The sequence below is a fragment of the Ursus americanus genome, chromosome 1 (assembly GCF_024610735.1).
Source record: "Ursus americanus isolate L20-20 chromosome 1, mUrsAme1.1.p, whole genome shotgun sequence".
In the NCBI taxonomy this organism is placed as follows: domain Eukaryota; kingdom Metazoa; phylum Chordata; class Mammalia; order Carnivora; family Ursidae; genus Ursus; species Ursus americanus.
This window is the reverse complement of record NC_142127.1, coordinates 98,025,860-98,048,025: the sequence shown is the minus strand read 5'-3', so window position 1 is coordinate 98,048,025 and position 22,166 is coordinate 98,025,860. Positions and strand designations below refer to the sequence as shown.

General features: G+C 45.9%; 1 protein-coding gene across 1 annotated transcript in view; it reads left to right on the top strand.

Moving 5' to 3' along the window:
- The window catches only part of DNER (delta/notch like EGF repeat containing), a 300,909-nt gene extending 281,428 nt beyond the window's left edge, over positions 1–19,481 (top strand). The window contains exons 11-13 of the mRNA XM_087864128.1: positions 3,625–3,756; positions 12,111–12,357; positions 18,462–19,481. Of these exons, the coding sequence (XP_087720254.1) occupies positions 3,625–3,756; positions 12,111–12,357; positions 18,462–18,573 (491 nt within the window). The 3' untranslated portion in view covers positions 18,574–19,481. The remainder of the gene's footprint in view (positions 1–3,624; positions 3,757–12,110; positions 12,358–18,461) is intronic.
- The last annotated feature ends 2,685 nt before the right edge of the window (positions 19,482–22,166 follow it).

Genomic DNA, 22,166 nt, shown 5'->3' with positions numbered 1-22,166 from the left:
GACGATCACGGCACTCAGCTGTTCTGTTTTCCTTCTCTTGGGTGTACTGCCTGTTGTCTAATGTCTTCAAAGTGTTTTCCTTAAATATATATTTCATCCACTTTACTGTGGGAGGCCAAGAGATCTTTCCGTAACTCCATCACAGAGGAAGAAGTTCCAGATAGTTTTTAACATTCATTTCATCTAGAATAAAATACCCGGGAAGCATGAAGGAGGTATAGTTAAAGTACCCAGTCCAACGCCTGGCACACAGTAGCTCTATATTTAATACTCGGTATTCTGATTATAATGATTTTCATTGATATCATTCAGTGTGGGCTGTATTAATTGAAGGGTTTACTCATAGCAGTGACTTTTTAATTTTTTTTCACTTTCATGTATCTGAGTAAAGAATTAAAGAGCGCACTTATAAATTTGCATAAATACTATCAAATTTGATACCTACTCTACATACTGCCTGAGAAAGTAGTAGATTGAAAAGCAATTGTAAAAGATTTAAAGCTCAGACTCCGATTTCCAGCCTTAGTCAAGTAGAAATTTCATTATGTATTCTCTTTACAAATGGTATTCAAGCACAACAGTGATTTAAAAGTAATTGATTTTTCCCCAACTCAAATTAAAAAAAAAAAGTAAGCGAGTCAACAAAAAAGTCATCTGGCTCAAGCCAGCAAAAGCATAAAGATTTATTAAGTCAACTCTGAGTAAGGCAAGGTGATATAATACACCAGAACTCTTCTAAAATAAGCCAGAATGCATATGGCTTGAATGGGATGATGGGGTGCTGAGTCGCATCCAAAAACGTAATACTCTTACTATGGGGAACTAGAAATGGATTTACATACAAATGAATATACATACAACAGAGTCGCTCTCTATAATTCATAATAAATCTTCAAGTACTTTGCGTATTTCTGATGTCAGAAAGCATGATTGTTGTAAGGCAGATAAGAGCAGTCACGTTTGGGAGTCTTCTGGTTGAAAATTTTCCTCAAGGGACACCATCATCAGAATCACCCCATGTCCATATTCCTACCACCAGCTTAGGGCATGGTGAAGGCCTCGAACTGAGAGCCAGGTGGCGGATAAGCGATTCAACCAGAGGTCAGGAGCCTTAGTCTGTAAGATAGACCACTAGAATAATCCAAGGGTCGCTGTGCCCTATGCGTCACCCCAGGGGTTGGCCAGAAGACCTGTGCTATGGAAATAGCTGCTGGCTGGTTGGGCCCCAGATTGGCATGGAGTTTATATTCTTAGCTAGTGTCATTTAATCTGTCCCCAGTATGGCCCTAAGAACACAGAGGTGAAGAAATCCAGATGCGGATGGGCTTGGGCCTCTCTCTGGTTCCCAGTCCTTTAGATCCTGAGTCTTGATAGTTTATCTGTACCTATGAGTTCATTCTATTTGCCTGTCAGTTCTCTATTCCTATCAAATCCTTCCAATCAAGGGGGAGCCCCAGGAGGAGACAAACCTACAGACCACAGACTTCTCCCAACTATGTTAGGGCCCCTTGGAGATCCAAAACCCATACTTGCCTTAGGGGCTAGTCTGGACCCTGGATTGGGCGTTTACCTCGCTGGTCCAAAAAGCTCTGCACCAGAGCAGGAACAGATGGGCTGGGCTCGCTCTAGGACTGCCTAGAATTGAGGGGATTAGAAGGGTTTGACGCTGACATTGGACTTGCAGAGCAGCGTGGAGCTTTTCAGTTTTGCCGGGCGGTGGAAGCACGGAGAAGTCAGGCTGTTTCTGCAGCTGTGGCTGCAAAGTTAACGGACATTTTATTGCAGAACTTGGCAGTTTTCAATGGCCAGCTCGAGACAGCCATTGTCCAATAAATACCTCAATTAAGCTTGTCTTCCCAAATGGTTGGAAAGTAGTACTGATGTATATATATTTGTCAAGGCCCTTGATTTAATCGTTTTAATGTTTCTCAGCACGTTCTTGTTTATACGTCTCCTCAACTAGTGTACCTTGTAATGCGGGCTCTAATAGTTAAGTCTGTGCCCTTTTACACTCAGTGATTGCCCCATTAATAGCAAGACAACCTTTGAAATAGGTTAGTGAGAGGCAATCAATTTCATGTCTTTGCCATTGATGTAAATGACTATATTGCGGGAAACGCATTCACATAGACACTACTGAATTACAGTCAACCTAGTAGGGCCTCGAAGTAGTAAACGTTTTATTCGACAGATTTCACTTAGTTAAAAATAAAATAGTCAGATGCCAGGTAAGAAGTGTGAAATGAAACAGACACGGAATATTTCAGCATGAGATCCTGCTCTAAAATGGGCTGGGAGTGACATATGGTGGTTTAATAAACGCAAGGTAAACCACTAGCAGACAGGAAAGTACTTTAATACTAATTAAGTAAGCCTGGAAGTAACTGTCCGCGTGTACACCGAAACATCGCCTTTGAAGACGGACAAAATATTTGATTTTGCACCTTTGCTTTAGTCAATGACTATAGCAGCGCTAAGGGGTTTTTTGGTTTGTTCTGTTTTTGAGTATCACCTTTTATATGCATCTAAGCAAATAGAGATCTATTTTGAAATTTTCTTTTTCTCATTTTCAAACTTTTAAGAGAGACTGCCTCAATCTGAAGTATCCTGTTCCATTCATTTGATGAGATGCCTTTCAGTTTGAGACGCATACCCATCTTGTATTGGCTCATAGTATTGCTTAAAATCGGTAAAGGTGGCTTTGTTTTTGTAACTTGTGATAACAAGCTACTTCCTGTAAGTTGGAGTTTGGACCACTGAGACATCAGCGCATGGTCTGGTTTGTTAGTTTAAACCAGGCTTTCTCTGATGGGGGCAGGGATGCCCCAAAATGTTGTGTCTAGGCAGAGTCAGGAGCTCCAGATCACATTTTTCATCATGGGGGAAGGACAGGCTGGAGTGAACGTGGGCTTCCCTGGGGCCATCGTTTCCCAGGGGAGATTTGAGTCGGAGCTAGACTAACCCTAGTCCTCAGAACTGTCTTTTCATGGGAGGGGGGTTCACTGATGCTCTTCCTGTGCTTTTCCATCTTTCCCAGAAACATATCCAGAGATTGGGAAAGTGAAGTAAATGTTCATAATTGACTCTGACTAGGCACACAGCTGTGCCCTAGAACTATCCAGAAAAGAGTCAAATATCCAGACTCACACACGCAAACACTTGGCCACAAAAAATAAATAAATAAATGAATAAAAAAAAAAAATAAAAAAAAATAAATAAAAAATCATAAACTGAATTTTTGGCTTTCTGGAAAATAAGATTCAGCTGATGAAATTCAAAATAAAATAGACTTTTAAAATAAAATCAGGAACCCCAGTTCGCTTTTCCCATCAACCTCAAAAGGTTTATTCAGACATGAGAATCAGCCTCAGTTAACTATTTGACTAGATAAAGGAGATTCTTTTGACCAGTGCCATTTTTTTTTTCTTTTTCAGTTTTACTTAAGCAAAAGATCCCTTGTCTGACATTTTGGGGAGAGTTCTGTACTTTATGTACACAGCCAATTGGGCTCCGTGGCTGGAGACCATGACCCCGGCCTCAGATCTCGGCTTGGCAGGAGCAGTGATGGGTGACAATGCCGCTCGTGCAGCCAGCTGTCACCACTGGGTTTCTTGATCTCCGTAGGTGAAGAGTGTGACATCGACATAAACGAATGTGACAGTAACCCCTGCCATCACGCCGGCACCTGCCTGGACCAGCCCAATGGTTATACCTGCCACTGCCCCCACGGCTGGGTGGGTGCAAACTGCGAGATCCGTGAGTATTTCTGCTGTTATTTAACCTCACATTTTCATTCAACGAGAAGAGGATACGGAGCGTGCCCAGGTGGCCCCTGTCAGCGACAGCCCAGGGCTAACCTGAGTTACCCATGTCTCCCGAGTCCCAGAGGAGTACCTTTGCTCACGGCTCCGTGCCCCTCCCCCTCCTTCCCGAGTCTGAATCCAGCCTTTCTACTGGGATGAGAAATGCGCAGATGTCATCCAGAGTTCACGGCTCCTAAGACAGCCAAAAATGTGCCGAACAGAGGAGCATTAGAATCGTGTCACAAAATAGAGTCTTTGTGTTAAAAACATGAGAAAACACGCAGAATATAAACTCGCTTTGCATTTCTGTCTTCAAGCGTCTTCAAACGTATTAGGTTCCATCCGTTGCCTGGAGAACAGTCCAGCGAGGATGAGGGTAAAAGAAAAGCTGGAAAACATTTTGAGCTGCAGAGAGCGAAGTGTTCACTCTTAAAGATGAGCCCACAGATGTTTGAAAATGTCATAATCAAGATTTCATGTATTAAAAGAATGGATCTGCTAGGGTGGTGGTGAAAATGAGAACCGACATGGAGTTTGGTTTTCCGGTTGTTCGGGAAACTGCTAAACATTCAACTGTGAAAGGTGTTTTCTTCTCACTGAAATTTGTCAGGGCAGTGGCACTTCCATAAGGACCCCCTCCTGGGCTCTCTCAGCCCTCCGCTGCTTTTCTTCAGGTAGAGACAGCCCATCTGCTATGGGACTTTGGGAGGAGACACATAATACATGTAACCCTGTCTATCTGTCTGAATGTCTGTCTGTCTCCTGGAGCTGGCCTGCTGCTGCTGCCTCCACTCCTCTGTTCCATGTTTCAAGAACGACCCCCCACGGGTGGTCCAGCAGTGGCTACGTGGCTTGGGCCTGTCTCCTTCCCAGTGTGGGCCTGAGGTAGGGGCCCCATTCTCCAACACCCATTTGACCGGTAACCCTCTCTGGGCTCGTCCCTGCTTACTCTTTGTCTTTTTGCTCTTGTCTTGGAGCTTGAGAGGGGAAGAAGGTAGTTCTTTTCCAGTCTCCCCATCATCAACTTTCCTAAACACCCCTGGACGGAGTGGTCGTAGGACCAACTGGCCTTGCTGAAGATGGGCGAGAAGTAGTCTTGTTGAAGAAAGACACAGAAAGGAATTCCGTGGTCGAAAGGCCAATGGCTACGAGCTGGTGTAGGATGCTAAGTGCAGTCGGGTGGGATCTGTTGGTGGAAAGCAGCCCAGACTTGTGTCAGCAGGACCTTGGTTCTTCCCCCGGCAGGACACTCACTGTGTGGCTGCACTGACTTGCGCCGAGCCTCACTTTACTTACCCATAAAATGGGACCAGTTTTCCTTCTAAAATTTGGCAATGCTGTTGGAAATGACAAAGTTTGTGCCTTGGGGCAGAGTAATATCTATTTATAACTTTTAGATCTTAATTATAAAGATAAATATATAGGAGAGTATGGATAAGAAGTCAGGAACGCACAAGAGGCCCTAAAGTTTTTAAGCAAAGTGCCATGATTATAAAAAAATCAAAATTTTACTTCCTTCTAGGGATGATGATATAGGCAAAAGATATACTAAGATGGAAAAATAGAAAGGGTAAAAGTTGGCTTCAAATTCTAGCTCCATCGTGTGACCTGAACAGACAAATACACCTCTCAGGGCCTTGTCATTCTCACTTACAAGATGGTGATGGGAGGATGCTGTGAGGCAAATATATGCAGACTTCTGCTATGCAGTAGGCACTAAATAAATGCTAATTTACTATGGCTCATATACCATGAGCTACTCCTTGGCAGGACCAACCTTCGGCAGCTGTCTTTTTAGATGATGCATGCCCAGGGCACGGGCCACACTGAGTGGCCGGGTATGAGGGGTCCCATCACGCATCTTGGTCCACACTCCGGCTCTCTGTTTGCCCAAAATAGCACTTTCCATGTGACGATCTCATTTGCACCTCTCCGTTAGGTCAAAGGCGCTAAAATCAATGTCATCACAGGTTAGGCTCTGCTTGGTTCTGTGTTGGATGCTTCTACCCTTGACCTAAGTGTAAGAATGGAGAATGTGCAGTTCAGGTTTGCCATGACACGTAGCTGGAACTGGTGGCCAGCATCTAGAGACCTGGATCTGAATCAAACGGGATGGATCGAAGGACCAGGAGAGGAGAGGGCCTGGGTGGGACGAGGGCAGGTGGGTAGAACCCAGCAGGAGGGCCAAGACGTGCACAGACAAGAGCGAGAACTGTAGCCCACACTGCTGCATAGCACAGAGACCTCCTGAGTTGTCAAAAGTGGTAAAGGAGCCTCCCACAGCCTGACCTCTGCCTCCGGAGGCCGCATGGCCTGCCTCCCTCTCTTGCTTAGTCTGCTCCAGCCAAAACATTGTCCTGTTTTCTCCTCTGTGGACAGGTCAAGCTTATTCCTGACTTCAGGGCCGTTGCCTGTGCACTGCCCTATGTCTGGAGGGTTCGCCCTTCAGATTTTAGCACAGCTGTCTCAAGGTCTAACACTCAACAATCCTATAAATGTTCATGTAGTGTTGTAGGAGCTGTGAGGTGTATATTATACAGTTAGAGTTGTAGTCAGTCTTGCTGACCAAAAACAGTTGGACAGTTAAGGACACTGAACAGTTGAATCTATGGTTGAACTATTAAACTCATGGTATTCTGCAGTTGACAAATAGATGAGTAGGCCATCCTGGGTGTGTAATCCAATCAGTAATCAAGGGCCTCCTACTCTCAAACATTGAGCACTGGGCCCAGGATATGAAGACGAATGAAGCAGCCCCTGCCTTCAGGACCTTATAATCCAGGGCTGGGTCATGATATGCGGTGGGGTTGCTGTAGGCTTTCCGCAGGCTGCTCTAGGGACCCAGGGAAGGTGCTGGAAAGGGTCTACTACGGGGACGTCCCGGGACTGTCCTCCCCCACAGGCATGGAATTTCATAATGCTTGAAGAAACCCATCAAATGATTATGTTATATAGATAGTCCTTTTCGTACAAACTGGTTGGGTTCTTTGGTTCTCATTTTTGTATAAACTAGCAGACTTTAAAGCTAATTGTCTTCCGCCTCCTCTAGACCTCCACGTCACTCCCCAAAGGTAACAATTATTAGCCATTTATTGTGTATATTTCTGGATGTATGCAGTCAATATTGTAAGCATTTTCTCCCACACAAATGGGACCATTCTATACATCCTGTTTAGCATCTTCCTTTTATGCTGAATATATATATATATATATATATATATATATATATATATATATATATATAATGTGTATGCATGTTGGCTTATGCAGATCTCCCTCACTGTTGTAACACCACGTGGCTCCCAGGCTAGCCCCTCCAACCCTTTCTTTATATGCTGCCAGAAGCATCTCTTATTTTCTTTCAGTTTTCTAAAAATATATGGTCTCTTTCCTTTTTAATTGTTTTCCAGTTCTTTTTATTGTGGCAAAATACACATAACATGAAATTAGCTATCTTAATCATTTTAGAGTGTTCAGTCCTGTGGTACGAAGTGCATTCATCTTGTGTGCAACCCTCACCACCGTCCATCTCCATAACTCTTTTCATCTTGAAAAACCGAAACTCTGACCCCATTAAAAACGATAACTCCCCATGACTCCTTCTCGCAGCCCCTGGCAATCACCATTCTAGTTTCTTTGTTTCTTTCTTTCTGTTTTTAAATCTCCCCTTGTGCCTTACGCCCCAGCCTCTGGCAACCACTATTTTACTTTGTTACTATGAATTCAGGTTTCTTTTTTTTTCTTTAGATTCCACATATAAATGAACTCATGCAATATTTGTCCTTCTGTATCTGACCTGTTACACTTTGCGTCGTGTCCTCGGCCTCCTCCTTGGGATAACAACTGGCAGAGGTGTCTTTTCCAAGTACAAATCTGAATACTCAGACCTCCTTCCCACCACCGTTTCCATCCCTGCCAGTGCTAAGCTTGCATTATAGACTAAAGACCGAACGCCACACTCAGGCCTGTGGGGCCTGTGGGACCTGTGGGAGATACCGCCCCTCCCCACTCCTCCAGCCTCTGGCTTGCTCCCACTAGCGGCCACTCTGTTCCCCTTCCAGTCTCTTGTCCTGTTCCCCACCTCCTCCCGGGTCTTGGCCTGGGACTGTGTTCCCTCGCCTCTCCCCTGTCCCTGGTGAACACCCACGTACCTGTAGGGCCCAGCTTCCTGCAGACCCTCACCCCTGGAGCTCTCCTGATTCCCCAGTGTTATGGAGCTTCCCCTTGTCCTTTCCGGTAGCACCCAGACGTGGTCCTTCATTGGCGTGGCACACTTGTATGTCTGCCACTACTTTGTGACCATTTTTTGGTCCCTGTACCCCTCAAAAGACTGAGGGCTCCAGAATCCAACTGTCTACTTTCCCTCACTCTATATCCCGGCACCCAGCACCATGCCTGGTACACAGTAGGTGCCGAATTAATGGTTGTTCAGCGAATGGATCCTACAAAGGAGGTGAGCTATTCTTTCCATTCCTTTCCTGTGCCTTCCTCTTCTGAAGATCAATGAGAGCGTTAATATTTTCTAATCTCATTGACTGCCTTGCTTGTCCAGATAACTTTTAGCTGTAGGAAACAGAAGGTAGTTTGAAATCCTTCTTCCCAAGTAGTCTAGCAGCAAATGGTCTCAAAAATTATCTAGCTGTCTGATGTCTACACATCACACACTCACTCTCCTTTTAAATAATGTAGGTGAACACATTAATTAGTCTGGCTACATTCACGTAGGTAAATTAAAAACCAGATACAGGCAATGTGTTTTAGAATTAAATTTATAAATCTAGTGACAGCTCTTTCGGTGGAGTGGAGGTTGTTGGTAGGTCTGGTTTTATTCTCAGCCGGGCGGCCGACGGCCTCTATCACCGTGAGCAGTGGGTCCAAGTCCAGCTTCTCTACAAGGTGCTTTGTTAAGGGCCAATTGAAGTGGAAATGCGAAAACATTTTGGAAAATACAAAACCTGAAACAAATTTAGTTGAAACCTAAATATAACTGGTCTAGCAGACCCATAGGCACGACATCACCTGCTGGAGCCTGTGGGATCGGTCCACCCAGCACACTATGGCGCATGGTTCCTCCCTGGCTGTGCTGTAGCTGGCGTAGTGAGTGATTCATGCGACCGAGCTCCTGGGACGCAGCAGAGCGATCGCTCATGACGGCCTTCTGACTTAGGCCGAGACCCGAGGCGGCCGCTGCAGCCGCCTGGTGCAGATACGCTTGCTGCTTCCAGACCAAGGGTGGGATCTCCTCGGATCCAGCCTGGTTCCAACCTGATGAGGGTGTCAAGCAGCCACACTCACTTCTCTCAGAAAAGTTTTAGCTGACAGTAAGATAGGGAGGAAAAAAAAAAAAAAAAAAGCGGGGCTGGGGAGGAGGGAGGCAGAGCTTTTCAGAGGAATTTCGAGAAAGTTTTCCCAAAAGTTCCAACAGCCTGGAAGGCAGAATTTGGGGAAGTAGAGCAGATGATCAGAAATGTAAGCAGTCTAGGCAGCTCAGGCCTGGACACCGCGCAGAGCACGTAACCCAGCACTGTTGTCTGTCCACGGTTGTGGCCGTGGGGTTGTGCATGTGCTATTTATAGGAAGTTAGGCATCAACTATGAGTGCTCAGCCAGAAGGCGTGTGGCCCTGCCACGGTGATGGGAGCGAGCCCTCTACCAAGCTCCAGTAGAAGCAGTGCTGGCTTTCCTCGTGTTGACGCTAGATGGGTGTGAGAGCCTACTCCGAGCGCTGGACTCCAGCCTACAACTGCATTTTTCAGAGAACGTTGAAATACTTGGAAATCAAGTGAGTCATTCTCCTCTTCCAGCCAGAAAAATGAGCGTCTCTGTCCGCGCGCACCAGGTATTGCCAAAGAAACGGCTGTGATCTGTGACCGAGGCTTAGTTCCAGCTTCACAAAAACACCTTCTCCCGTCCGTGGCGACCCTTCCCTTGCAGTGATTTCTGTTGGTCCGTCTGCCCGTTCGTGAGCTGGTTCGGATGGAACCGTGAATGCACAAGTAGCCTCCTGCTGCAGGGGCTTCGTGGGCTCGGGCAGGCAGCCTCAGAGGCCCAAACCCGACTTCCAGGGTCTTGGTAAAAACTCAGCAGTCAGAAGATCTGGATGCGAGCGCACTTCCTTCATCTCGTTCTTCTCAAACTCTCAGGAGCCATCAGGCTTGGGGCCTTTTCCCGCTAGGCTTCTAGCAAAGGGCTCTGCACACTTGGCCCTTGTTTGGGGATCTGCCCGTGCTCTTCTTCCGATCGTCACTTTTCAAGGTAAAGAAGAGCTGGTTCTTGGATTCCGTGGCCACTGAAGATGTAGCTAAGAGGAGAGTCTGAGCACCCGGGGATCGCAGACACTCTCACGGTGTACAGGCCATCAGAAGAGTCTGAGCATTTCGTGGGAGGACAGGCCCTTCCACACCCACCCCTGAATCCCATTTCTAGGCACCCGGAGTGCTGATGTGCAAATGATGGTCTGGAGCTGGGGATGGGGGGGCTGTGAGTCACAGAGAGAAGGCCTCCTCTTTCTACATGAATTTCACTTCTCTCTCTGGTCTTATCTAGCCCTTTTTATTTTCAAAACTTCCTTTCAAGTCCTGTTCACATCATCCAGAACATTCTGCAAACAGGACATAATTTGGCACTCTTGACCTGTTCCAGGCAGGAGATTATGTTCCATTCTTCCATTTATTTTCCTGCTCAGACAGGTTGGTATTTTTTGAAAGGGCGCAGGGCAATGCTCAGTAATCCTGAGCTCACAGCGTGTGCTCTGGAGGACAATGTTTTCCTCCTCTTTATCCTTTACCCTCTTCCACCACCACACCTGCTCCTTTTTAGGACTGCCCATTACTTGCCCAGCAGCAGACTTTTTCCTATTCTTTGCATGTTCTCTAACTTCTGTTCCCAGCAAGCCATGGGGTAGCTGTTGCTATTTTCATCTTGTAAATGAAGAAATCAAGTCTCAGGGAGGTTGAGTAAATGTCCCAGCGGGGATTGACAGCAAGGTTGATGTGATCCCAAGGCCCACACGTCTTCCACTGTTGTGTTAGAAGATAATTCCATGGATGTTTTTTACCACACTTTATTGCTTATTTTAAAATATTTTTATAAAAGGAATACGTTATTCCTTTGGAAAAAGCTGGAAAAGACTGAGAAGTGGAATGAAGGAAATAAAAACGGCTTGTAATCCTGCCTCCCAGTGATCTCAGTTGTTCACCTGTGGCTGTGTGGGGCAGACGTGAAGGACTTGGATCTGGACTTGAACTCACGCAGCTAGGGATGCCAATTTCCCATAAAGTGGAGAGAGGAAATAATGCATCTTCGATTGGTTGTAATGATTAAGTGAGATGTTTTCAAAGAGCTTAACATAGTAGGAAGGCAACAAGTGTTCCTCATTCCCATCACTCTGTCCTGAGCTTTTCAGTGTGCGGATAGACACGGTGAGCTCACGTGTGACTGTACTGTACGGCTAGGTCCGCTTTGGTCAATGGCTTTTGTTCTTTTGTTAGAACAAAACATCTGTCCAGCTCACTGAGACCTGAATATTTAGGTGGTTTCCCATTTTTTTGCTTTTATAAATTGTTTTTCTGCTTGTGGGGTGGAGAGAGGGCATGGGGGTGGGGCCTCTAGCTATAGCTGTAACATTTTCTTTCTTTAAAAAAAAATGCCTGAAAAAAAGGTAAAGCAAAAATGGTCCAGTATGAACTTTATTAACTCTGAACAGTGTCAGCTTTGAGCGGTGAGTACCTGGGGGTCGTGCTTATTTAACGAACCTTTTTCCAAATGTGTAATAATTGGTCATTTACTATTGCAGAAATTGGGATGCCGAGATGAACATACTTGTGTGTAGGGCTTTATGCATCTGTGGGATCATTTCCCCAACATAAATTCTAAAAACCGAAATTTCTGGGTCAAAAGATGCTCCCTAAGTCTACACAAGGGCTGTGTATCAATTCACACATCCTCACGTCTGTGCCCACGTCAACTGTGGTTATCAAAAATTTTAAATAATATTTGGGAACCGATAGAGGAATTGCATTCTTAAAGAACTATGAAACTAAACACTTTTCTACTTGTATTTCATTGGTGGATTCTTTTTATATCCTTTGCCCATTTTTCTATGGTGTGTTCTTGGTTTTTCTTGACGGTTTGTAAGAGGCCCTTATGTATTAAGGACATGAGCCCTTGATCTGGGTTATCCACGGAAGGGAATTCTTCCCAGTTTGGACAGCCCTTATAGTTGAGGTTGCCGAAGCAAGGACAGTGAAGACCTTCCCATTCTAAAGGTCACGGCTCACACCCAGGCGTTTGCTTATTTTCGCCCCAGACCTCCAGTGGAAGTCGGGTCACATGGCGGAGAGTCTCACCAACATGCCCCGGCACTCCCTGTACGTCATCATCGGCGCGCTCTGCGTCGCCTTCATCCTGATGCTGGTCATCCTCATCGTGGGCATTTGCCGCATCAGCCGCATCGAGTACCAGGGCTCTTCCAGGCCGGCCTACGAGGAGTTCTATAACTGTCGCAGCATCGACAGCGAGTTCAGCAACGCCATCGCCTCCATCCGGCACGCCAGGTGGGCTGCGTGGGGAGGGGGAGGGGGAGGGAGACAGAGACAGGGAGGATGAGATCCTGCTTCGAAATGTGCATTCCTGGGACCGGGGTGATGTTATGAACAGGACTTCACACCTGCAAAGAGGATTTCGTAGACGAAAGCACAGGTTCAAGGCGTCCTGGGGACAGACAATTAGGCTGTTTTATAAGCAACCCCTTTGTATATGCCACTAGCTTTCTGTTGTCATCGAATACGTTCGTTCACTTAATTTGTGTTTATCTGTGCCATAAAGAGCCGATTCTCACGTGTAGGAAGCATTTTTTGATGACTGCTTTTCGGACTGTCTTCAGCTACGTTCTTCAAACAGCCCGGATAGAAATAACACTTGATTCAGGGGCTTACTTAAGCAGAGACAACGGCTGTCATTCTGCTGTTAGTGTTCATATCATGTAACACGGTGTCCTTTTCTGGAGGAAAGACTCCTGGAAAGACAAGGAGTGCATGTGGTACCACAGAGAGAGAGTGAGTCCCAACTACCCCCTTACCTGACTCTCTTTTACACAGACCAGTCAAGCCTCCACAAATACTGTTCCCTCAACTGAAAAAAAGACATAAGTCTCCCTGCTTAGAGAGTTAAGGCAATCAAATTACATTACAAAGATTATAGAATTGTATAAGCAGATAACACCATATTTATTTTTCTATAACACTAAAAAAAAATCAGCTAATCTAATGTTTTGTTGACTTTTGCAAAGGATATTTACTACCAGAACAGTAACGACAGTGTTTGTTAAAGGAAAGCTATCTCTTCTTTTAATTGCTAGAACAATCTAAAGCACACAATTCAGAAAGTCTGTGCAGTGGTGAAGAGTGGGCTGAGCTTGGTGTCTTAAGCTTGGGGCTCACAAGAACTAGTAGCCAAATAACCTTTGCTGAGACGTGGTGTACGGGTCTTGATCAAAACACACGCAGATCCAAATTCTGTCCGAACGGCATAGAAGCTAAGAGGTTCAGAAAGTGTGCTTTCTTCACAAGGAAGTCCCCAAACCCGAGACTCCAATCTGACTGTGATCTTGCCGCTCTAATGGAAGCAGAAGCCCGACCCTGGCTTCCAGGGAGAGGAACCACCGGAAGGAGAGAAATTTCGAGACATGGGGCAGCTGCCCGATGCCCAGGTGGGGCAAGGGTGTCTTCTTTCTGAGAGCCGCACCCACCTTACCTCCAGAACTGTGAAGGAGAAGGGGACGGTGCGTCCCTTTCCAAGTCAGGCCCTGCACAGCTGCTCATCCTTGACTCTACTTCCTTTCAGGGCCAGCTTGCCAACACGGCCTCTAGGCAGCCCTAAGACCAATCCCTTTGCCTGTCATGGTAATTTGACTCCTCCACCAGCCTGTACGTAAAGGGCCATTTTATTCCTGTCTTCAATGGGTCCTGGCACACAGTAGGCCTGACTTACTAAAATTTGAGGTCTGTAATGAAAGGACAATCTCTATTAGGGGTTGGTGTGGGATGTCTTGACCTGCCTGACAGGTGGCTTCGTTCTAGGGCAGCAGTCTCGTAAGTGGCCTGCAGGAGTGTTCGCAGTACTCAGAACTCACGAGAAGAGAGGTAGAAGGTGTAAAAAGGGGAGGAGGGGAGATAAGCTTCTTTGGTGCTGAGAAATATCATGTAACACGGTGTCCTTTTCTGGAGGAAAGACTCCTGGAGAGACAAGGAGTGCATGTGGTATCACAGAGAGAGAGTGAGTCCCAACTATTCTCTCTCCATTCCCGGGTGTTGAGTTCACCGGGAAGGGGCAGAATCGGGGGCGCTAATACTGGGGTGTATTGGGAGACCCAAGGAGCCAGGTTCCCTCCACCCCCAGAGGGACCTCTGGCTAAGATTCTTTTGTGTTCAAGAGGGGTATTTTATTTCAGCCTCCAAATAGTTTAAGGTGGATTCTTCTGAGCTTCCTGCTTACATAGCCCGCTCGGAAGATACTTAACTGGATAGTCTTGGAAGGAAAGAATAAACTTGAAAGCATTTACAAACCTGGTTCTTATTTGGTGCCGATTTTTATCAAAAATATTTGCTGCAGAATTCCCAACCAATCAGCTCCTGCATGCACCAGTGACTACAGATAGAATCACTGAAGTTAATACAATACCTTCCCAGATATCTGGAACATTCCCTCATAAACGTTTATTCAGCTACGACCTGTGGTTTCTACAGCATGGCTCTCTTGAGGTCCTGGCTGGGTCTCTGGCTGCTTGGCCCTCTGCACTCCCTTTTCCCGGAAACCCTAGAAAGGCATTGAAAAAAAAATTAACCCTTTTGGTATTACCTCCTCCCTAGTTTCCAGCAGTGACCTAGAGCTAACGCCCATCTCACAGCCTCTCTCCCAGCTGCTGGCCTGGGGTGACTCTGGATCAGAGCGACTGTAGCTCAGCAGCCACGAGGGACGAATCCTGAGTGGGTCACCTGTGACATTCACGAGTGACCGAGGAAGCCTCTGGTGATTCTGGCGTCAGCACTCTGTTGATGCCGGAGCTCCCTTCTCGCCCTTGTTAAGAATCTGTGTTCCGTGGCTGCTTTGCTGGCGCTCAGGCTGGACAGAGTCTGCAGGCGACCAGCGGGAGCGAACGGGCCTTCCAGGCTGTGGAGCGAGGCCCCGTCTGGGCGGCAGGGTGCTCGCGGCTCCCGCAGCGCTAAGTGCCCGATCACAGAACACAAAGAACAGCCGGGAGAGGATCCGGTCACGTTTTCTCAAATAGCACGTTGGGACTGGGGCCTTTCTCAAGGTCAGATCCACCTGCATTCCCTGCCGCTGGAGATTTAGCTTTGACTTCCGGGCGAGCATGAACTAGAAGCTTGCGCGCTCTTCGCTGTGCCTGCCGTACAGCGGCTTGCAGTTCCTCGTAGTGAGAGCAGGTGCGCGAGACTTGTCACCAGCTACGTTCGAGACGTCGGTGGCGTTAATGCTGCCGCCCCAGCTTCCGGGATTGCGTCTGGTGGTGCTGACGTGGCCGGACACTGTGCTGAGGCCTTTGGAGACAGGGGCTGTGGGCCCTTCTTAGTCTTCATCGGGCGCCTGCAAAATATTTTAGACTTGACAGACCTTCCGTCGTCTGGGTCTGTGGGACTAGTTCGCTCGGCCCTCGTAGTGCGGAAGCAGCAGAGACGCGCTGTGAAGGGGCCCGACTGCGTTCCAATAAAACTTTATTTAAAAACAGGCAACAGGCTGTAATCAGCTTGCAGACTATACATTACTAGCCCCTGGTCTCCTTTATAATTTTCTCTTTTTTCAAATTTGTTTTCTACATTTAAAATGTATCTTTGTGATAAGGAAAAAAAACCAAAACAAAAGCGTGTTATTTAAAGAAACAGTCACATAGATACTCCCACCATAACACAAGCAAGCTCTTACTTTGTTTAGTGCCTGAGAGTTTAAATGGAATTCTATGGGTGTTAGCTTAGTTCTTAACATCCACCCAGTTCTGAGACACAAAGGAAATACAAAAAGCTTTTGGGATGATAAATTTAAGTAGGAATGCACATTCATTTTTTTGCTAGATGTGAGCTTGCCACTGTGGTAGGTGTAGGAGATTCAAGGAAAGTCTTGTTTCATTTTAGTGTGTTTTAAAGATTTTTTTTAATGAGAGAGAGAGAGAGAGGGCAGGCAGGGAGAGGAGCAGAGGGAGAGGGACATGCAGACTCCGCGCTGTGCACAGAGCTCGGCACAGGGCTCGATCCCAGGACCCTGAGATCATGACCTGGGCCGAAACCAGGAGTCAGATGCTTAACTGACTGAACCACCCAGGCGCCCCTTAATTTGTTGTGTTTTAAAAGCCATTTTCCTTCTCTGTGGTGGATACTGCACTTTGGGTGGAGACCTCTGTATCTCACCTGAGGAATTTGGAAAGGCTTCTCAGGAACTAGTAAAGTCATAGCACAGGGATTCCAGCTCCAAGATAGCGCTGGGGGTGTTAGCCCTTTGAAGACCAGGTTACTTCTGTAACCAGCATTATGCTTCATGACCCATACCGGTTTGGAGTCGATCTCAATAGCACCGTGCACACAGCCAGTGACTTGTCTAGATACGAAGCAAGGTTCTTGTTCTTCAGTTGACTTTGTGCAAGTACGGAGGTCGCATGGCTGCTCCTGACTGCTTTCAGCCCTTGCCTCGTTATGCTCAGTGGATCTGAAACACCCGTCCGCTAACCTGCCTTGTCAATAGTCAGCCCCATGATGACAGTTGAAGATGACAGCCCTTTGAATGATAGCTTGTCGGTAGATTGCATAATGTGGAGGCATTTAACTTTCTAGATTTTGGAGACCCAGATTCTTCTTCAAACTATGAAATCATATAAGAAATAAAATGGATATTTTAAACACATATTCAACTTATTAAGTTGCTTGGATTTTTCCTCTTGGCCAGCCAACTGATTAGTAGGCCATCTGTGATTTGCTGACCCTCCCATGAAAGTTCCCCCAGGAAACTGTCCCATGACTACTACTGAGGATCCGGAGGGCTTTTCCCTGGGGTTGGCTGACTTTGGAAATGAATCAATATTGTTAGTGGTGTATTGTTACCAAAGTATCTTGCTGTTTTATAAGAAATAGATTGTAAAAATATTTGCCCCTTAAAGTAGCTTCTAAAAGTTTCCGTCTTGGGAGAAAGTGTTCGGGTCCAGTTGGCTTTTACATTGTTGCTCTTTCCTTTTCCCTAGTCTCAGATGATGCAGGCCTCACTCCATTTAGATAAACAGACCACAGGCTGGAAGCCAACCCGCGTGTATGCACGCACCAGGGAGGCTTCACATCTTAGACAGGGTTCTATCGAAAGCTTTTTCATCTCGTGGTACTACCCTGGGATTTCTTGGTGGCAGAATGTGTTAGCTCTTTAAGTCTGCATTTTGCCTGGTACCCATCTGGCACGGTTTGTGCCCTGGCGCCCCCGAAGACCTGTAAATCTTGAGTGAATCAGAACAAAAGATTGACGACTGTTTAAAAACAAAAGATCTGATGAAGAATGCATCATTTTCTCCTTTCCCACTCCATCCTACTTCTCCTCGCTGTATGTAAGAAGACCGGCTTTCCAAGATAGCAAAGGGAAGAGTAGGAATGGGGGCCCGGGAGGTAGGCTGAAAGCCATGGTAGATAAAGCCCCTTGAAGTCTTTGGGGCCCATCCCACCAACCTTTTTAAAGTGTAAGGTCCTTTACATGTTTCCTTTTTGAACCTTGTTAGATAGACTTGAAATGGTTAAAAATATGGTCTATCCGAGGGAGGAGGCGTGATGGGTAAATGTAGAAGATTGTTTAAATCACATGGTGCTCCAGGGACTTTAGGGAAGGTGAGGCCTTCAATGGGAAGAGACCACCCAGAAGTTGAATTGGCTTTATTTTAATAATCTTCCATCTTAAGACTGGTTTGGCAGGAAGTCCTGAAATTGGATGTTGACACCCCTGGCTTCTGGGCGTCAGTACTGCTGCTGAGGGGAATGAGATACACACAGATCTTTTGGGACAGTGGCTTGTGATCAGAGAAAATAACAATGGCTTGTGTGTACACGGGGTGTGGGGAGGAACAGGTGGGTGGGGTTGGATGGTGGGTGCCGGGTGTCGTGGACAAACATCTCTTTATCTGAATTCCTTTCCTCCCTCTGCCCTTCCCTCATGTCAGGATCTCAGATGACCTCTGAGCCTTCCTAGCCTTCCTGTAAGTCCCCAGAAAGATGAGTATGTTCCAGGCACTAGAATGGAAAGAAAAGAAACTTGCCTCTCCAGACAGTTACGGGTCTCAGAACAAAAACACAAATAGGTAGACAATGTCTTAAAACCTACTGTAGGCTGTCAGGCCTGACTGCTTTGCCAGGATTTAACCTAGAAGCTTCAACATTCACTTGGACTCCACGTTCCGTGAAATCCTTTTTTTATCTCCTGCACTGGAGACTAAAATGCATACTTGTTCAGCGTTGATATCCGGATCTCTTAAATTTCTGTGCTTGCTAGAGAATGTCTTTTTTAGGGTATTTTTATTGTTCCATCTGATTCTTGAATTTAAGGTATTCTCACCACTTGCCTTTCATAGGACTTGAAATCCACTGTTCATCTAACCAGGGTCCTCTCTCCCTTGTGGTTTCAGGTTTGGAAAGAAGTCCCGGCCTGCGATGTACGACGTGACCCCCATCGCCTATGAGGACTACAGCCCCGATGACAAACCCCTGGTCACACTGATTAAAACAAAAGATTTGTAATCTTTTTTTGGGGATTATTTTTCAAAAAGATGGGATACTACCCTCATTTAAATATTTTTAAGAAAATAAAAAGCTTAAGAAATTTGAAATGGTAGCTGCTCAAGAGATTTCTGTAGACTATCGAAGAACTAATTTTCTGCAGCTTTTAGTTTGGAAAAAATATTTTAAAAAAACGAAATTTGTGAACTCCATAGACTACGTTTTAATGTACTTTCAGCTCTTTAAACTGTATGCTTCGACTAGTGTGTGTTCTTCCCATGGTAGATGCCGTTATGAAATGCAGTTGGCTTTCTGTGGCTGTTACAGACAATAAGTCTAATCGAAGAGAAGTTTCTATGTGACGTGTGAGTGCCGGCTTTCTGAGTAGTTAGGGAACACATGTAGAGTATGACCCATATAACAGTATACCCAGTAACCTAAAACGAAGTCTGAAATGTCTGTTTCGTGAAAAAGAAACTAGTTGCATTTATTACTCCTAACCCGAATGAAATTAGCCTTTGCCTTATTCTGTGCATGGGTAAGTAACTTATTTCTGCACTGTTCCGTTGAACCTTGCAGAAATGTTCCTTTGAGTTCGTTTTTGTCATTTTCGTAACAGTCGTCAAGCCAGGCCTTGAAATCTTGCAGCGAAAGGGCCTCGTGGGGCAAATGATGATCGCACCGAATCTCTATTTCCTTTTAAAAGTCAAGGTTTTTATATTGTGAGTAAATTAAATTTAGGTTGGAGTTGTTTGTTGCTAAGAGGTAGTCAATATAAGAGAGAACTAGTTCCTTCCGTAGTGAGTATTTCCCATAGTGCATCTTTATTTATATCCAGGACATGTTTGTGGCTGCATTGGATTGATATGTGCTTCTTCTGATTCTTGCTAATTTCACAGAATATCGAATAAATGTTACCAAGTCCAGGATGCGCTTGTCTCTTGTTCTTTTAAAATTATAGAAAATGTTTGGGTCTGATATTGCTCGTCAGTCTCACTGGTTTCACATCTCAACTGTGCCAAGGAGCCTTCCCTATGCCCTCCTGGTCTCCTAATTGCCAGGGAACCATCCCTACCTTCCTTTAAACATGAAAGATGGGGAAGAAAAATAACAAGAATTCTCCTTTTATTTTTTTATTTTTGGGAAGATTTTATTTATCTATTTTGAGAGAGAGAGAGTGAGAGAGAGCGTGTGTGCACACATGAGTGGGGGGGTGGGCAGAGGGAGAGGGAGAAGCAGGCTGAGCAGGGAGCCCAAAGCGGGGCTCCATCCCAGGGCCCCAGGATCATGACCTGAGCTGAAGGCAGACGCTTGACTGACTGAGCCACCCAGGCACCCGCAAGAATTCTCCTTCTAGTATTTACATCAGAGCCTGCCAGCGAAATGCGGCAGCCGTGACTGCTGAGGGGCACGGACATGCGGGAATGCTTCCAGGCCCCGTGTGCGGGCACCTGCAGCCTCAGGAAATGTCTCACATACGCTGCTGTCCAGGGGAGGGCAAGTGATATTGTCTTAGCAAACAGCAATTCGGTCCTTAGGAGCTTGAAAGCAGCTCGCAGCCACCCTGTATTCAATTCTATTTTGCATCCAAATGCTGCGCCAAAGTTCCAGTCTTTTCTTCCTCCCTCCCTCCCTCTCTCTTTTTTCCTTCTTTCTTTCTTTCTTCTTTCCTTCTTTCTTTCTTTCTTCTTTCTTTCTTTCTTTCTTTCTTTCTTTCTTTCTTTCTTCTTTCTTTCTTTCTTTCTTTCTTTCTTTCTTTCTTTCTTTCCTTCTTCTTTCTTTCTTTCTTTCTTTCTTTCTCTTTCTTTTTTCTTTTTCTTTCTTTCTTCTTTCTTTCTTTCTTTTCTTTCTTTCTTTCTCTTTCTTTCTCTCTTTCTCTTTCTCTCTTTCTCTTTCTTTCTTTCTTTCTCTTTTTCTTTCCTTTTCTTCTCTTCTCTTTCTTTTCTTTTCTTTTCTTTTCTTTTTTTTCTTTTCTTTCTCTTTCATCTACACACAGGAACATTGGGTAAGGCCAGGAAAAAGGCTCTGAAACCAGGTGCCAGGGAGGGTTTCAGGCAAAAAGAAGGATTTAAGATGCGTTCCTTTCCGTCTCTTCCCTCAAACATCTGTCCCCAATCCTGCAAACGACATAGCAGCACACCTACGCTCTTGATTATTAAATGATAGTGTGCAATATGTTAATATTTTTGGTTTGTATAAGTGCTCGGAAACGAATTTAGAACAAAATATGAATACAGTCGGTTGAACATCTGTGAGAACATCACAGACCTTGCTTATTTCCGTCTCCTCGTGGGAGACTGTGGGTGGTGTGGCCATGCACAGGAGAGGGGCCTAGGAACCTAGGTAGGAGTTCAGTTCATTTTCCCCTCGACCCCCTCCCCCTTGCCCGAGGGCAGTGTCCGTGCTGCTGTCTCTTCCTCTGTGAGCTGCACCAGCCCATTGTCTCAACCCTCCAAATTCGTAAATTCGTTGTGATGCCCCTTGAAGGACGTGTTTGAAAATCTGTCAATCTCGATTGTAATTTGTCTTTTTAAAGAAAATCAAGGGAGCCTCCTTCTTCAGGTTATGGCTCACCTGCCCTCAGACAGTCTGGGGGCCAACACCACACACATTCAGTAATAAGACGTCCCACTGAGCATTCGTTCTGCGTCAGGCAGATGGTGACAAAAGGAGCCGCAGAAAGTGACCCTGGCTCGCAAGGTCACAGCTTCTTTGAACCAGCACCTCATCTAATCACCGAACAATTAAACGTAGACCCCCCTTTTCTGAGATCCAGTGAAGGTGAAAGAAGGTAAACTGCCGTGTGGAAGCTGATTTGAGCAGAGTGGATTGGAATCTTGCTTCAACTGTTTCCCTGCTAACAACTGGGGCAGAAACTCTGCGCTTCGCTGTTTGGAAAATGGGGACAACCATAGTACCCCTTGCAGGGTCACCAGGAACATGAAGTTCCAGAATGCGTGTGAACCACTCAGCTCACCTCCAGCACATGGTCATTCAGCAAGTTAGCTCGTGCTGCTGTGCTTATATGAGATAGAGAAGGTATCCCAAGTGGTCAGTCGGCTCGCCCTGCGGGCTGTGCCTGTGACCTGTAGTCAGGGCATCGTGGCTGGTCCCCCGAAAGCATGGCGCCCTTCCTCTGAGTGTGTGCAACACTCTCCCGTTTTGTTAAGTTGCTACTTGGCACAATTTGTGAAGACAGCATTCGACGAGCCACAGTGTATACCACCCAGGGATTTGACTTGCTGAGCTGGAGATAGTCTCATACCACAGTGGAGCTGGCATTAGCCCTTTTCTAACACGGGGTTTTCACAAGACAAGACAACTATACATCACAACAGGGACCCCCGCCATCAGAGGTGTTCCAGCTCGTTCTGTAGTTTTTACACAGCTCTTAATTCTTGCAAGGAAATGGTACACACAGAGAAATGATTTCCAAGTGACTGTAGCGGTTGAGAGCTGGTTTCATGGGTATGTGTACCAAACACAGCCCATTGCTTCTCCACAGTCAGGCTGGCACCTGCTGGCCCTCGATCACCAATTCTGACCCTACTCATTAGAACAGGGACCTACTTTCAATTCCTTGAGGAAACTCCGTACTGTTTTCCATAGTGACA